At 37.2% G+C, this 15692-nt stretch overlaps 4 protein-coding genes and 2 non-coding genes across 8 annotated transcripts; 2 read left to right on the top strand and 4 right to left on the bottom strand.

The window, feature by feature from the left end:
• The first annotated feature begins 188 nt into the window (after positions 1 to 188).
• LOC137731794 (heat stress transcription factor A-8-like) lies at positions 189 to 2951 on the top strand. 2 transcript variants are annotated; one of them, XR_011068292.1, is made up of 3 exons: positions 189 to 593; positions 1387 to 2477; positions 2618 to 2951. XR_011068292.1 is itself a non-coding variant. In XM_068471012.1 (2 exons), exons 1-2 carry the CDS (start codon positions 354 to 356, stop codon positions 2389 to 2391), a joined length of 1245 nt encoding a protein of 414 aa, XP_068327113.1. In that variant the 5' UTR covers positions 189 to 353; the 3' UTR covers positions 2392 to 2951. The 2 variants fall into 2 exon arrangements, 1 of the variants encoding a protein (XP_068327113.1); XM_068471012.1 differs by having other exon boundaries at positions 1387 to 2951.
• On the bottom strand, positions 2939 to 5453 carry LOC137731795 (vacuolar iron transporter 1-like). The gene is made up of 4 exons (XM_068471014.1): positions 5106 to 5453; positions 4935 to 5020; positions 4600 to 4714; positions 2939 to 3426 (listed from the first exon to the last, which is right to left on the bottom strand). The coding sequence occupies exons 1-4, from the start codon at positions 5348 to 5350 to the stop codon at positions 3129 to 3131; spliced, it is 744 nt and encodes a 247-aa protein (XP_068327115.1). The 5' UTR covers positions 5351 to 5453; the 3' UTR covers positions 2939 to 3128.
• An 872-nt stretch (positions 5454 to 6325) lies between these two features.
• Positions 6326 to 8328, bottom strand: LOC137732034 (vacuolar iron transporter 1-like). Its single transcript, XM_068471325.1, has 4 exons — positions 7860 to 8328; positions 7659 to 7744; positions 7088 to 7202; positions 6326 to 6927 (listed from the first exon to the last, which is right to left on the bottom strand). The coding sequence occupies exons 1-4, from the start codon at positions 8099 to 8101 to the stop codon at positions 6624 to 6626; spliced, it is 747 nt and encodes a 248-aa protein (XP_068327426.1). The 5' UTR covers positions 8102 to 8328; the 3' UTR covers positions 6326 to 6623.
• A 3487-nt stretch (positions 8329 to 11815) lies between these two features.
• LOC137733063 (small nucleolar RNA Z159/U59) lies at positions 11816 to 11890 on the bottom strand. The gene has a single exon (XR_011068381.1). It is a non-coding gene; the product is annotated as a small nucleolar RNA Z159/U59 (small nucleolar RNA).
• A 94-nt stretch (positions 11891 to 11984) lies between these two features.
• On the bottom strand, positions 11985 to 12071 carry LOC137733062 (small nucleolar RNA Z159/U59). The gene has a single exon (XR_011068380.1). It is a non-coding gene; the product is annotated as a small nucleolar RNA Z159/U59 (small nucleolar RNA).
• A 968-nt stretch (positions 12072 to 13039) lies between these two features.
• LOC137731021 (ubiquitin carboxyl-terminal hydrolase 2-like) lies at positions 13040 to 15600 on the top strand. Of its 2 annotated transcripts, none has more exons than XM_068470062.1 (6): positions 13040 to 13148; positions 13548 to 13595; positions 14039 to 14085; positions 14211 to 14257; positions 14375 to 14477; positions 14561 to 15600. In XM_068470062.1, the coding sequence occupies exons 2-6, from the start codon at positions 13565 to 13567 to the stop codon at positions 15335 to 15337; spliced, it is 1005 nt and encodes a 334-aa protein (XP_068326163.1). In that variant the 5' UTR covers positions 13040 to 13148; positions 13548 to 13564; the 3' UTR covers positions 15338 to 15600. The 2 variants fall into 2 exon arrangements, with proteins under 2 accessions (XP_068326163.1, XP_068326164.1); XM_068470063.1 differs by lacking the exon at positions 13040 to 13148 and adding an exon at positions 13220 to 13349.
• Positions 15601 to 15692: the final 92 nt, after the last annotated feature.

Here is a 15692-nt window from a genome sequence, read left to right as displayed (position 1 = left end):
ACAAAAGAAAAGAGATCTTCACCTAATCGGGCTGGACAAGGCCCATTTTATTTTGGGTTCGTACGGATAGAAACCCAACCGGGTTGACCTCGGCCCACTCTGTATGTTCCACGTGTCAACCGCACACGCCAAAACCAGATACAAAACCAGTTTGTCTTTCGAATGTCCCAGAGAGCAGAGACCATAAAAGCCCGTCAACACGGCAAACACGAAGAAACAAAGATCGAAACTTTGTCGTCAAAACTCTACACTTTGCGTCCGATTCCATCCAATTCCACTGAAATCCTCCGGGGAATTTCCTAAAACCGAAATCCCAAATCGAATTCAGTTTCAAAATCTTGGCTTTCTTGAACATGGTGAAATCGGCGGAGAAGGGCGGAGGAGATGGGTCTGGGCCGTCGGGGTCGGTGCCTCCTTTTCTCAGAAAATGCTACGAGATGGTGGATGACAAGGACAGCGACAGTATAATCTCGTGGAGTGAAGCCGGCGACAGCTTTGCGATACTGGACATGGCCCAGTTCTCGATTTCAATGCTGCCCAAGTATTTCAAGCACAGCAACTTTTCTAGCTTCATGAGGCAGCTTAATATTTATGTGAGTTCTTCTTTTTCCTTTCTTACCTTTTGATTTACTGGGCAAAGTTTTTTTCTCTTTTATTGCATTGTTGGGGTTTCTCTCTATGTTAGTTGGGGTAATTTTTTTTTTTTTTTTGGGCTGAATTGGTATTGGTTTGTGCAATTGTGCGGATTTTTTGTATTGGGGTTTCTGCAGACTTGTTTGTTGTTGTTGCTGTGATTTCCTGTTGTTGTGTTTGTGCCAAATATTAAATTGTTGCACATTTGTAAATGATTGTAAACAAGATGAGGTTGAGAAGCCAATGTTCTTTCCTGCAGATACGATTAGTTTCAATAAAGTATCTATCTTGCAGTATTGCTAATTTGGGAGTGTTGCATTTTTTGGATTTCCTTCAAGTTGAAGTTTATTTGGAATTGAAATTTTTCTGTGGTTAAAAGATTAAGTGGCATTCAAAACGATCTGTCTAAGATGGGATCCTTGACCTTTGTTGATTTGTTGAATATTTTGAATCAAGAAGTTGTATTTTCGAAGCTTCAACCATCTCCCTTCTTTTTCTCAAACTAATTAAAAGGTTGCCGGTTAAGGTTGTGCTTCAATCTCAGTTCCCATGTATGCTTTCTTGGCTGAATTTGGATATATTTGAGAAACGAAGGGAGACAGAGTTGGATGGCTTTTCTTGTTTTTCTCTTTTGATGTATGCATTGTACGTGCTCTACAGAAACCTCTGCGTAGATCTGTATGACTGTAAAAGTCGTGTTTTTACTTGAATTGTTAACTAATTGTGAAGTACTGATGAATCTTAATGTTGCAGGGATTTAGAAAAATAGATCCAGATCGTTGGGTGTTTGCAAATGAAGGATTTATTCGAGGTCAAAAGCATTTGTTGAAGAATATTGCTAGAAGGAAACATCCTCAGGGTACAGATCAAAAAAAGATATTACAGCAAAAAGACAATCCTGATATACCGTCTGAAAATATTAGTGAAAATGGTCTGTGGAAGGAAGTTGAGAACTTGAAGACTGATAAAGTTGCTCTGAAGCAAGAGTTGGCAAAGCTTAGGCAGCACCAGGAAATTTCACAAAATAAATTGCTCCTCCTGAGGAACCGCCTTCGCGGAATGGAGAAAAATCAACAGCAGATGCTGTCATTTCTAGTGATGGCCATGCAAAGTCCTGGATTTCTAGTTCAGCTTCTTCATCCAAAGGAAAATAGTTGGCGAATTGCTGAACCTGGCGATATAATAGAACAGTGTATGGATGATGATAGACCAGTGGCTTCTGATGGTGCGATAGTGAGGTACCAACCACCCATGATCGAAGCCCCAAAGCCTATAGTCCCACCGAATTCAGGCTCAGAGAAACAACCTGAAGTTGATGCTTATCTGGGTGGAATGGAAGATTTTGTTGTAAATCCTGATTTCATGAAAATGCTAATGGATGAAAAGTCAAGCCCTGTAGAAACTCATGCCCCATATACTCTACCAGATATATCTGACGATGGTGCATGGGAGCAGTTTCTTTTAGCTAGTCCTTTCTTAGAAAATATTGAAGGTACAAAGGAAGATGGCGAAGAGCCTGCTGATGCTAGAATGGAGGTGGAACCAATGGTACCTGATCTGGATGAAGCACAAAAGTTTGATTATTTCGTTGAGCAAATGAAGAAATCTCAGAACTTTGCATCGGAATCAACAGTGGATGGATCTAATATGGAGGGCTCTCAAAACTTGGAGTTTATTACTGAACAAATGGAACATTTGGCTTCTGACTCTAACAACATGGAACAGAATCAGGAAAGCAGAAGGACAACTTCTGTGTAACTTAGGTTTTTTTGATCAGCTCTAGTGACACGTTCTCGTGGACACTTACCAGTCCATCTCTCTTCCACAACTCAGTTTTAACTAATGTAAGTTGGTTCTTATACTTCACATGTATCATAGCGTGTGTGGTTATTCTTTTATGCTGTCGTTGGAAATCATCTTTTCATTCATCGAGGCTACCTGGAGTTTTGTAGACTTGCGTCTTCATTATTTTTCTCGTTGACAGCTTTTGGTACGTTGGGACAAGCCGCACAATTTTGCATGATCGTTTTGTTGGGAAGAGGTGACATGTTTCATAATTTTGCTCTGTTTCTACATGTAATTTTGAGACTTCTTTCGTCAAATCTGGTAGTTACTTGATTCAAGAGATTTGGAGAATCGTCTGCACCACTGCAGTGTTCTTGTTTTTCATAGCTTCTGCAACCTCGCTTGGTATAGTTTTGTAATACCACGTTGTACCTTGTAAGATCATGGGGGCACCAAATACAGTTCCTATTTTCTCAATACAATTGTAAGAACACTTATTTTTCGAAGTATTTGTACGACATTTTCGTGTACAAGACTCTTATTAGCTTTCGACGAAAAAGTAAATATACGATCACAGGATGCACTTATACCGAAAGGGTTTGTTAAGATAATGAGCAACATTGGAATTTCGAAACATGAAGCGCAACGCACAAAGGTAAATCAATCTTAACACAGACAAGGTAGTCTGTATGATATGATAGGACGAGTGTTCATGGATGGATGGCCTTTGCCAAGCCAAACGCGGCTGCGGATGCTATGGCTCCGATGAGCGCAGTCTGGAAGGCACTCCGGAAGGGTTTGTTATCGGTGAAGCTGCCCTTGGCGTACCCGAAGATCAGCAACGCCAGCAAGGTCACGACAACCGATGCAACCAGAGCTTCCCTGGCCCTCGGAAAGAAGACGTAAGGAAGCAAGGGAACTGCTCCACCCAAAACGTAAGCAACGGCAATGGTGAGGGCGCTGTGCAAGGCTCTCCTTGGATCTGGCTTTTCCAATCCCAGTTCAAACCTGAATCATCACTCAAATTAACTTAATTATAACCATGTCATGCAATCCATTTGGCTTAAGCTTAATACTCGATGAAATCTTAGACTAAAATTATAATTAAACCAGAAATCTTGTCGGGCATCATTGTGGTAGAAATTAAGGAGTGCAAATTAAACCAAACACCTGCTACCAAATATATTTTGTCATCAACAACCCACCAATTGCACGTGCAGAATCAATCTATGCATGACGTATTTGGTATCGATAATGTTAATTTTTGTTTTGATATTATTGTGTCTACAACGCGTGAATACTTTTACTGTTGATGTATTATTTACCAATGTTATTAACTGTAACGATAGAAGTGTTATTTTCAAAAAAAAAGAACCGGCTATTTTAGGACACTTTGCAATCTATCAGTGAAAATTCTAATTAGTTAAAAGATCAAAAGAACTGATATCCTATCAGAATAGCAGATACCTACCCCGTGAAGTGTATGATATTCAACAACTAATGAGTAAAAGATTTTGTAATGATCAGCCGTAACACAAAATGCATAATAATATTAAAAACGTGCCCCAAGTGGAAGTGGAAGTGGAAGCGGAAGTGGCCAAAAGTGCTTTTTATGCGTTCACAGTGTGATGAAGGACCACAACCACATGGATTCTGTCCACATTTCAAAAGAGAACCCAACTTTTGATTAAGCACTTCCAATGAGAAGATATTGGCTTTTTATAATTGCATTCGGTAGTGATGGAGGTGTTCACGGAGAGCAACTTTTTTAGAACAGACTTATCGTTGTGTTATGTTTTAGTTGTATTTTTATGTGGAAAAAACTTTACCCTTAACAATATATTATCAAATATAAAACGTATATAACTGTAAACTTTTCTATATAAATCCTTGTCCTTCACTTGTCAACTAGTCCTAGTTAGCCCCCACCACGTGCAGTTCACAGAATATCCACATCGCTTTACCTACCTTCACAAAAATCTTGGAAGGAAAAGAAAATATCTTCCTATCATTCTGAGTTTCTTAAGTATATACACACACTTATTAGAAGCAGAATTTTTTAGTCCTGATTAAATAAAGCTAAATTATGAAGAGTGAGACGAAGTTATGTGCAAAGGGACGAATAATGTTCTGACAAACCGACCTAACTTGTGATTCCATAATATATGGAAAGTAACTTACTTCATCATGAAGTCGAGCCATGCTTGGGGCTTCTTCCTTAGAGCATTCACAACCGGTGTATACTCATGCGGCTCTATTCCATACTCCGCCAGTATCTCCGCCACTTCTGCCGCCTCTGCAATTACCCCGTCATAAACGAAAAGAAATTTCATTATTCATATACGAACAAGAAATAGTTACCTTAATATAATCTAAAATATTAGAAATGAGATTCAAACTTAGGTATAACGAGCGAAGCACTCCGCTCCAATTAACATGACCAGGACCTAATTAAAGTATAAACTTTAAAACTAATTGAAAATTAAATCAATGGAGGAAAACAATCCAAATTAAACCTGTATCAGGAACGTTTGCAATTTCTTCTTGTTCTCTCCTCAGCTCCCTCAAATAGTGATCCGATTCACTTTTTGCGGCCAGATATCTGCGTAATAAAATATCAACGAATCAATATATTACCAAACAAGCACAAGCTGTGATATCAAACAATAGCGGAACAGAGAGAGTACCCGCCGAGTCCCATGGAGATAGCACCGGCGGCGACTTCGGCGATGCCAGCAGTGAGGACGATAGATGACGTGGCATTGGCGCCGGACAGTCCCGCAGCGAGAGCGAACGGCACGGTAAGACCGTCGGATACGCCGATGATGATGTCACGGACGATCTCGCCGGCTGTGAAGTGCTTCTCGGTGTGCTTATTCAGCAGCGCTTGCTTCTCGGGGTCTAAGCTGGTCGTTTGTCCGTCATTAGCCATTGAGAAAAAAATGGAATAGGGTTTTGGATTCGTCCGTTTAAAACTAGGTTTCTTCGGGGAAGAAAGGAAGAGCAAACGTCTGAGATATCGGAGCGTTATATTTATATGGGTGTCTTTTTGTGCATAAATTGGGGGTAATCAGTATCCAAATTTCCAATGATTTTAACCTTTTTGTATGCTCCAATCATAGCGTAGCGTGCGTCAGGCGTGCGTGGATTTTGCTTTCTCAGAGGAGAAACGTTAAGGATACTATTCTAAAGTGAGAATCTACCTGATTATCTGCCATCACAGTTTAACGTGAATTCTCATGTTAAAATTATAAAATATTATCTAAAAAAATAAGTTGGTAAATAGTCCATATAGAGTCTGCTTAGCATTTCTCTTTTTAAATTGAGGAGGATGTTCTATGCTACAATCGTAATGTTAGATAGACTATATTTAGAGACAAAATTTTGAAAACTAAAGGATATAAAAGTTGATGATAAGTTTATTATTTAAGCGTTTATAAACGTGTTTATTTTTATTGGTGACACATCATTTAGTTTACTAATTTGTCTCCAACTTTAATCTTCTTAGCATTACCTTTATAGAATAACCATTTGAAAATTATTAGTGATGCAGGCAGCAAATTTTTGTCACCATAGTTTAAGCAAATTACAATGGTGTAATAAACCTCTTGTATATCAGTTTCACTCCACATCGATGATCTAATCCACATCGGAGATTTAATCAATTAACCTGCCTGCCTTCTAACACTAATATCCAAGATTTTGTAGGCATGCAGGTGGCATTCACGCATATTGAGACGGAGTCACGGAGGTGGTAATTATAAATAAGAAAAGGTGTCCTCACAGAAATAGCCAATGCAATATTGGTGCAGGCAGTTGCAGCCTTTACAGGTTCTGTGTGGAATATTATTTTAGAATCTGTGCCTCTGGTTTATTCAGATATCAATGTTTGGAATCATAGACATACCTGATGCTCTAATTTAATTTCTTCATTTTACATTTTTCCATCGATATATGAGGTTATTATTCAGGAAATCATAGTTTATTAACGTACGACATGGAAGACGGAACCAGAACAATGTAGGAACAGTTATTATACAAGCAGACACACACACACACACACACACACACACACACACATATAGCTACTAGAATAAACGATCAAAGAATGCAGAAAGTTGAAATTAGGAGACATTAGAAAACGCTAAATACCCAATTAACTAGCTAGTTTCGTCACAGAGACGGAGGTCGCCACTAATTATTGATTAATGGTAAGCTTGGAAAAGTTTAGCAATGGAATAAGCAGCGGCGGAGGCAATGGCTCCGATGAAGGCGGTTTGGACGGCGCTCTTGAAGGGTTGAGTGCCGGTGAAGTGACCCTTTGCAAACCCAAATATCATAAGAGCAAGTATGGTGATGACCACAGATGCAACCACAGCCCGTGTTGCAACTGGAATGAGCATGTAGGGTACTAGGGGAACCAATCCACCAACAATGTATGAAAACGCAATTGTCATTGCACTTTGTAGTGCTCTCATTGGGTCTGGTTTTTCCAGCCCTAGTTCAAATCTGCATCATATATAATAATCAATTAGTCACACCTCAAAAACTTGACAATAATCACTATTACTTTATCGGTGGCTAATAGCCACCCACATTTTACGCATCTCATCTTGCATAACTAATGTTAATTAATAGCTATTATGTGATCAACGTAGCGTTACTTTACTTCATCATGAAATCAAGCCAGGCTTGAGGGTTCCTCCTGAGAGCATTCACCACAGGCCCATATTCATGTGGTTCAACTCCATATTGTGACAATATTTCAGCAACCTCAGCAGCCTCTGCATTTCTCAATAGTTAAACACACAATCACACACACGACAGTATCAAACTTTAAAATGTTCTATGAAACGAAAAAGAGGTCACATGGTATAACATTTTTAATTTACTTTATTATGTTAATTACGTGCGTGGTCCTATATAACTGAACAGTACAGTTTGAAAGAGGTTCACATGATCTTAAGTTAGCAGGTAGGCTCGTGAATTTTCTGTGTGCGGTAAGAAAAGTTCAGCACACACAGACCTAATTATAATTTATAAACAAATCCAAAAGATTAACACATAATACACTAAATTAACATTAACTTTTGACTAGCACATTCCACAGTTAACAAGAGTTGTTTTTCTTTTTTCTTTTTTTGTTTTTTTTTTGTTTTTAAGGTTAAAGAAAGTAGAGGAAGGTAAATGATTAAACTAATTAAACTGCAAAAATTAATTAAATATAATAATGTTGAGACCTGTATCAGGGACAGCGATGATTTCATCTTGTTCCCTCTTTAGTTCTTTCTTGTAATGATCAGCTTCACTCGTAGCAGCAAGGTACCTGCATTCATATATATATATATGATCACCAAAATTAACAAAGATATATTGAAAACACAATTAAGCATATGCAAGTTTCAAAAAAAAAGCATCGATAAATTTAATGGAATTAATACCCGCCAAGTCCCATAGATATTGCACCGGCGGCAACTTCAGCAATGCCGGCAATGAGAATGATGGAGGAGCTAACATCGGCACCGGACAAGCCGGCGGCTAGGGCAAAAGGGACAGTGAGACCGTCGGATACACCGAGAATGACGTCACGCACAATCTCACTCGACATGAAGTGCTTCTCTTCATGGTCATGCAGAATCAGCATCTGCTTCTCTAGGTCAGCATAACCATTTTGATCTGCCATTTTTTATATTTCTTAATAAGCAAATTACGAAAAAAGTACAAGCAAATTAAGACAGTTTAGCTACTGAACCATCTCTGTCTTCTCTTGGTGAATGGCTAGCTATTTATACATGGAGGAAGAGGATGATCATGTGGGCCAATTTAAAATTTAGATTAATAGTGGGGTGAGTGTGTAAATTCAGATTTGGAGAAAAAGGTATTGGTTTTCTGCAGATTCCAGATATAAAGAGAAATCGAAGAGATATATGTGCATATTGTTTGTTTTCTGCTGACCCGCCGAATAATAATTTAAGAGAAAAAATACAAAGTTGTGTTCGCATTTGATTAATCTGTCACTTCAAAGGCGTGTGCGCACCACGGGCCTCGATGACCTAGTTGACATGCATGTGTTGAATCGTGGACTTCACTGAGCCACTGCTGAGGTTTATGTAATTTTATAATGACATAACTTGTCTCTTTATATGTTAAGAGATTCTTTGTATGGAGACGTGACGATATTGAACAATACAAGCGTGATTATCTCTTTATCACTGTATAAAAAAATTATACTAAAATTATTTATGCTATAGAAATCGTTTATTCATCTATATAAATTAAACAAATTAACGAATTATATAAAGATGGTATCTGTTATCATAATTGTCAATCATATATGACTAATGATGTCTAAATGAGACGATTTTTTTCGTAAATGATACTTACGGTTGATAACAAAAATGAACAATAACGTTTGTGGGATAAAATAATGGACCTTCTTCAAGTAAGGAGGATGACTTCTCACATTTAGGAAAATACAAAATAAAAAATTGAAGTTTTTATTTATTTTTTATTTTTTATCAAATAAAAAATAAAATTTGGGAATGGGAACTTGGGAGGATTTGTATGAGATCTTTTGCGACACTACGGGTCAAGAAAACAGGCAGGATTGGGTGGCATTAGGCGTGTGTCTGCCAAGGACGCGTACAAATGCTCAAGCTAAAGTGCACCAGCCGACTAGGCGTGTGTGAGACACAGGCCTTATCCGAAATCATGCTAATTAGGTTTAGCTCCAAACAACATAACTAATTTAGGTTTAGCTCCAAATTATTAACAACAAATGTAAAAAACTCAACTAATACCAAACTAGTTAACTATAAGGTTGTTTCTTTGTATCTGCTTCAGAATGTGGTTTCTATTAATTATGTTGTACACAAGTATTCATCCAAATCATGTCGTTCGACAAATATTGACGCATTTTTTGTCGAACAAGAAAGTCTCGGGTAAGACTACTTCATGCAACCACTTCCTTGTAAACGAAGCATGATTTGTGCACTTCCTTATAACTAGTAGCGCTACTCTACTACAAAAGATTTTATAAATGGAGCACGTAAACATGCATAGTTCACATCTCATTAGCATGTGAACGTTTGTCAAAAAAAAAAAAAAATCCAATTGATTTGATGATCCCTAACTTTTGCTTTATAAGAAGGAACATTATGAAGCACTCATAAACTAAAATTTCTTCCATACATATAAGCCTTTATATATCCATGTTTAATTGACAAGGAACGAATGCTACACTTATCACATTTTTTATAATACAATCGTACTATTTTTCTAATAGAAGCAAGATCCACCAACAAATGTAATTTCCATTTCTATTACAAAAATAATTAGATCTCATCTATATTAGAAAAATACTACAAATTAAATATGAAAAATGTGAAAAGAATACTACTTTTGAGCGAGATGGATAACTGCATGTTATCATGTTGTTTGAGTAATGTGGATTGGGATAACCCAACCCACTCAGATATAACAAGAAGTTCACTAGAGTACACCAGAAAGCATACATACATATAGACACACACACACACACTCATGATTCGGTACATATAATTCAACAAAACGAAAGCAAACCCACCCACTCACCAAAAGGAAGAAGAAACGTGTCAACTGAAACAGTGAGGCCACCCATTCTATCTCATTGCTGCTTGAACATATTGAGAGAGAGGTTATCAACTTTAATACTTCTCTCTCCAATTGCTGCTGGTACATATTCGGAAAATAAAATCACTCGTTTACTCCGATATTATAGGTATTGTTTTAATTTAATTATCTATTACTAACGGTTGGATTTTATTACAAAAAATTTCGGTGCTGTTAAGAATGGAAACTGTTATCATATTACCGATGTGGAAACTTTTGTTTTTGATCACTGCCTATTTTGTTTTCCCTTAATTATATATAAGAATCCAATCCAATTATCCAAGCCAACACAGATCACGCACATGTTGCAGTGCAATTGAACAACCATAAAAAACAATTTAGTTAAAAGAGGAAGTGATATATATTATAGCAGATCGTATATATGTTATTATGTATATCAGAGAAGCAGGTGTTATTATGTATATCAGAGAAGTAGGAGTCTGCAATTGGATATATAGTGGAGCGCCCACTAACACTTGCCAGCTACACGCACTCACACGAATCTGATCCTCGTCGGATTCTCTTTGTGAGGATATCTTCTCTTTGTGAGGATATCGAGAATTCGTGAATCATATTTGTTTATTGTATATTGTGAGGTTATAAATTATTTAAAATATTTTTATTTAAAATTAAATATAAACAATATATGACAAAAATTGGCATACATAACCTTAATTTCTTGTTTTGTTGATGACGGATCCAAAACTTCAAAACCATCAAACGAAAAGCATAATGGTAAACATTTTCTCACATTTCATTTGTCTTTTTCTTCAGTTCAAACGGTATATCACAACTCCAGTAAATACATCCGTGAGAATTCAAACTAACGTCGAAAGTTTTAAACCTTCATTCACTCCAGTAAATACATCCGTGAGAATTCGAACTAGCGTTGAAAGTTTTAAACCGTTACTCGCTTTTTACCAAACCAAGGGCTCCCACATTTCATATCTTTAGGTACGGTGAGAACACCCATATATCATCCCTCAGTATTATACCATTACAATACTGGTTGTTGGGCTTCATAATTTTGGGCTTTTACTCCTTGTCCACTTTGTTTAGCGTGAGTTTGAGCCCTTAGAAATAGGCGGACTGTCTTGGTCATGTTAAGTTTTGTTTCGGAAAATGAAATGGTTTTCGTACACTTATTTAGGCTTGATTTGGTACTGAGGTGATTCTGAAAAAAAGTTAGTATAAAAAAAATCTGAGAGCTGTTTTTATGTTTGGTAAACATTCAGTTTCAATTTTTTTTCACAATTTTGGATGAAAAAAAAAGCTAAAAACAATAAACTGCAAAACCAAGCTTTGAAAAACCGGTTTTTTTTCACATCTGTTTTACATAAAAACTTATCAAGCAGTCTGCTGCTTTATTTCACAGCTGCTTATTCTTACATCACAAAAAAAACAATTTTTTTTCAAAGTATTGCAATACCAAACCAGTCCTTAGTCTCAGATAAAATTATGTAAAATTTTTAGACCCACCACGATCCGCCGGTCGTTTGCCCATAACAAACAAAATTCTTTAAGCAATTTCAATCCTAAATCAAAGAAACATCCAGAAGTACGGAGCTACTTATTAGAAATTCCAGTTACATTTGTCCTTTTTTTTTTTTTTTTTGAAAAGTATTTTGGATGTATAGCAAAATTCAAATTGACAACATTTAATCCAAATATCATGTAATATTACGCAAACGATCGATCAATCAATCTATATATGCAACAAAATAGCATATAGAAAATTATATGCTAATGTTCTTCAGTTCAGGTCTCCAGATTTTCAGCAATCAATAAGCTCAGGAGAATTAAATCTTTCATCATCAGAACAAAAATCAATAAAATCTCCTAATACACACCAAAAATACTCCATAAACATCCACAGCAAAAAAATAAAAAAATAAAAAAGTAAAATCTTCTTAGAAAGGTCTTCAGTTCAGGTCTCCAATTTTCTCAGCACCGTTTTTTGCTCAGCAGAACGAAAGTTTTGTGAAAAAATCATCATCAGAACCAAAACTAAGAAGATATTTTCAAATTCCCACAACCCAAAATCCAAAATCCAAAAAACATAGCAAAATCACATAATCTACAGCTCTCGCAAATTCTGAAATAAATAGAGGTGAGGCTGCCGTTTTATAGCGAGACGCCTCTAAACCCTAGACCCCCTGCTGCAGGATTTGGGCCGCGGCCCATAGTTTCATTTGTTGTTCTGGGCCTTTATTTTTATTTTTATAATGATTCCTAATTTCATCATGATGGGCTTTATTTCATCGTAGTTGTCCATTGGGCTCATATTCGAGGTTCTTTTTTTATTTTTTTATTTTTATTTTTTTTAATACATTGTTGTGCAATTTTCTTTCAAAGAATCATTGAAGAGAAGAACATGGGAAAATAACACAGTAGAACTGACTGCGAAAGGGTGATGCTACACACTTGCTCATACGATATCTAATACAAATATGGCTCACATACGAATTATTATTTTAGAGCACACTTCAATAGCTTTGGCTAGCTATATTGCACGTCCATCGACAAATGTTAAAAACTTTCAAGTCAGCATGTCGACTGATGTCATCAACTTTTTAGCGAGCTTGTTGACAAATGCCAATATATATCGAGTGAGGCTATCGACATATACTATAGCCATTCATACAAAGACATGAGGCTAGCAGCTACCCTGTCCAATGGTCACAGAGGCAATTCGTCGAGCAGTTGTAAACAGTTTTTAAGGGAATTTTCGAATTTTCATAGAGGAGCATCCAACTCTTCTATGGAGATTTCTGAGCAGTTGCCCAAAGGTGGAGACATAGTAGTTGTTTAAATTGCTAACTTTTAATAATTTAGTAGTAATGTGAAAGTTTTGAAATTTTGTGTCTCTCTTCGAATGTAAGCGAAACCTTAAGGATGTATTTTGCAATCAACTTAAAAAAAAAAAAAAAAAAAAAAAACCTGTGAAAAATATAAAAACGAAAAAGGGGGAGGCGAACCGAGAAGTGTGAGAAGAGGAAGGAACAGACGAGAAGCAGACGAAGTCGTCCAAAATCTCTACACAGCGGTGGAGGAGCCTGGCGACGTCGCGGCGGTTTCTGGTAAGTTTTTTCTTCTTCCCGTTCCCACACTGGTTCTCTTATTCCGGGAACCTGCTAACGTCGTGGTTTGGAACCGAATGGAGGAAGAAAAGTAAAACCCTCTTTGTCTGAATTGGGGATTCTCGTGCTCACTCAGTCGATCGACATTGATTTTACTGCACTGTTGTATCCAATGAACGTATTATTTTTATAAAGAAATAAGTAGGTTTCTTGTAAATTGTTTGTTGGGTTGCCACTTTGATTTGATTTTTGTCTTAATTTATGCATCTAAAGTTATGTAATTTTGTTAATTTTTTGCTAAAATTGTGCTCTAAACTTGTTTAAATCTTATAAATTATATATTTTTCATGGTTTTTCCTCTTATGGTGTTTCTTAATTACCTTTTTTCCCCCCTTTCAGATTAATTGTTTTTCATCATGTCTTGGTGCACGATTGAGTCCGACCCAGGTATGATTTCAGCTTTCTTGTCCATTTGGTACCTTGTATATGAACGCTCGAGGGATAGTCTTAACGTGGAGCTGTATAGTTCGTTGTTTCGGATATATCAATTGTACTGAAATGCATCACATGTTACATGGGAATTCATAGATAGTAGTAGTAAGCATTATGTGGTCCATAAGTTTGGCTTTCGGAATGTATTGTTGGGACCGTATGAGTGATGAAAGTTGTGATCTGGTGGTGCGGATTGATATTGTATAGGATTTGGGTAATTTGGTAATGGTTAATACGCAGAAGCACTTCAAATTTCCGAGAAGGGGAAAGTAGCTTGGAACTTTTTTTGATGAAAATTTATAGCAAATTTTTAATTTTCAATAAATAGGAAGTTAGGAATAGCTGTAGTATATGCATGAAGTGTACTAGTTTTTTCAACGTTGTGCTTTGCATTGCAGGGGTGTTCACTGAACTTATTCAGCAGATGCAAGTAAAAGGCGTGCAGGTACGCCTTCTTTGATGACTTTTATCTCTGTATTTATATTTTATGTTTAGGATGCACCGATCCTAGTTTATAGTTGATGCCTGCTGTTACTGCCCATACCATGATACATTTGTATGGCCTTGCAGGTTGAGGAGCTGTATTCATTGGACCTTGATTCTCTGAACAATCTGAGGTACGTTAGTTTCTGTTTAAGATTTTATCTCCTGGGTAGATAACCTCATTTTTGCTGGAAAAAAATTCTTGAGGTTTATCATTGTTTTAGTTACTCTTTTCCTCTTGAAATTTACAGGCCAGTGTATGGTTTAATTTTCCTATTCAAATGGCGCCCAGGGGATAAGGATGACCGCCTTGTAATTAAGGATCCAAATCCTAATTTGTTTTTCGCAAGCCAGGTTGGTTTTCTTGAAAAAGTATTTCCCTTGTGTAGTGACATATTTGTAAGGTCTTCTATCTTACAGTCTGTATATCCTCCCAGGTTATTAATAATGCATGTGCAACCCAAGCAATCTTGTCTATCCTCTTGAACTGTCCGGACGTTGACATTGGTCCTGAACTGTCGAAACTGAAAGAATTTACGAAGAACTTTCCACCTGAACTGAAAGGATTGGCAATAAACAATAGTGAAGCTATCCGTGCAGCTCATAATAGTTTTGCCAGGCCTGAGCCGTTTGTTTCTGATGAGAAGAAGGTAGCTGACAAAGATGATGATGTCTACCATTTTATAAGCTACTTGCCTGTGGATGGAGTCCTGTATGAGCTTGATGGACTGAAGGAGGGGCCCATTAGCCTTGGACAGTGCCCCAGCGGGCAAGGTGACATGGAATGGCTGCAGATGGTGCAACCTGTAATCCAGGAACGCATCGAAAGGTATTCCAAAAGTGAGATAAGGTTCAATCTCTTGGCCATTATCAAGAACAGGAAGGAGATGTATACTGCTGAGCTCAAGGAACTGCAAAAGAAGAGGGAGCGTATTTTGCAGCAGCTGTCTGCCTTACAGCAAGAGAGAGCAGCCGACGGGAGCAAGTTTGAAGCGCTGAACAAAGCTCTTTCGGAAATCAATGCTGGGATCGAGGGTGCCACCGAGAAGATCTTGATGGAAGAAGAGAAATTTAAGAAGTGGAGAACAGAGAACATTCGCAGGAAGCACAACTACATTCCATTTCTGTTTAACTTCCTCAAGATTCTTGCCGAGAAGAAGCAGTTGAAGCCTCTTATTGAGAAGGCGAAGCAGAAGGCAGGCAACACCAGATGAAAGTGATTCAATGATGTCGCGGTATTATGGGATTCTGGGGTTATTTTAAACGATGTGAGTTGTAATTTCGGGTGAAGCACACCAGATTATACATGTTTTCGCGAGGTTACTCGTTAGACGTTGAAGATATTTCGGTGAGACATTCCCCGGAACTGATTTGTTCACTTTTGTTTAGGTCAAGAAACATACATGTCTTCAAATTCATAATGCATATGTAGAAATACGTTAAAAAATAAAAAATAAAAAAAATCACAAGTCGCCCACTCACTTTTGTTTAGGTCAAGAAACATACATGTCTTCAAATTCATAATGCATATGTAGAAATACGTTAAAAAATAAAAAATAAAAAAAATCA

This window comes from Pyrus communis, chromosome 4 (genome assembly GCF_963583255.1).
Source record: "Pyrus communis chromosome 4, drPyrComm1.1, whole genome shotgun sequence".
In the NCBI taxonomy this organism is placed as follows: domain Eukaryota; kingdom Viridiplantae; phylum Streptophyta; class Magnoliopsida; order Rosales; family Rosaceae; genus Pyrus; species Pyrus communis.
The sequence above is the reverse complement of the archived record's forward strand: the minus strand, read 5'-3'. Positions and strand labels throughout refer to the sequence as shown.

What these genes read in the sequence shown, in the direction of transcription:
- LOC137732034 (XM_068471325.1), bottom strand. Translation starts at nt 8,101, where the DNA reads ATGGCAGATCAAAATGGTTATGCTGACCTAGAGAAGCAGATGCTGATT. An exon ending in ATATCTATGGGACTTGGCGG is followed by an intron (nt 7,745 to 7,859) that starts GTATTAATTCCA and finishes ATATGAATGCAG; the next exon opens with GTACCTTGCTGCTACGAGTG. An exon ending in TGGCTTGATTTCATGATGAA is followed by an intron (nt 6,928 to 7,087) that starts GTAAAGTAACGC and finishes TATATGATGCAG; the next exon opens with ATTTGAACTAGGGCTGGAAA.
- LOC137731021 (XM_068470062.1), top strand. Translation starts at nt 13,565, where the DNA reads ATGTCTTGGTGCACGATTGAGTCCGACCCAG. An exon ending in CACGATTGAGTCCGACCCAG is followed by an intron (nt 13,596 to 14,038) that starts GTATGATTTCAG and finishes TTTGCATTGCAG; the next exon opens with GGGTGTTCACTGAACTTATT. An exon ending in ATTTGTTTTTCGCAAGCCAG is followed by an intron (nt 14,478 to 14,560) that starts GTTGGTTTTCTT and finishes ATATCCTCCCAG; the next exon opens with GTTATTAATAATGCATGTGC.
- LOC137731794 (XM_068471012.1), top strand. Translation starts at nt 354, where the DNA reads ATGGTGAAATCGGCGGAGAAGGGCGGAGGAGATGGGTCTGGGCCGTCG. An exon ending in TGAGGCAGCTTAATATTTAT is followed by an intron (nt 594 to 1,386) that starts GTGAGTTCTTCT and finishes TTAATGTTGCAG; the next exon opens with GGATTTAGAAAAATAGATCC.
- LOC137731795 (XM_068471014.1), bottom strand. Translation starts at nt 5,350, where the DNA reads ATGGCTAATGACGGACAAACGACCAGCTTAGACCCCGAGAAGCAAGCG. An exon ending in ATCTCCATGGGACTCGGCGG is followed by an intron (nt 5,021 to 5,105) that starts GTACTCTCTCTG and finishes TTTATTACGCAG; the next exon opens with ATATCTGGCCGCAAAAAGTG. An exon ending in TGGCTCGACTTCATGATGAA is followed by an intron (nt 3,427 to 4,599) that starts GTAAGTTACTTT and finishes GTGATGATTCAG; the next exon opens with GTTTGAACTGGGATTGGAAA.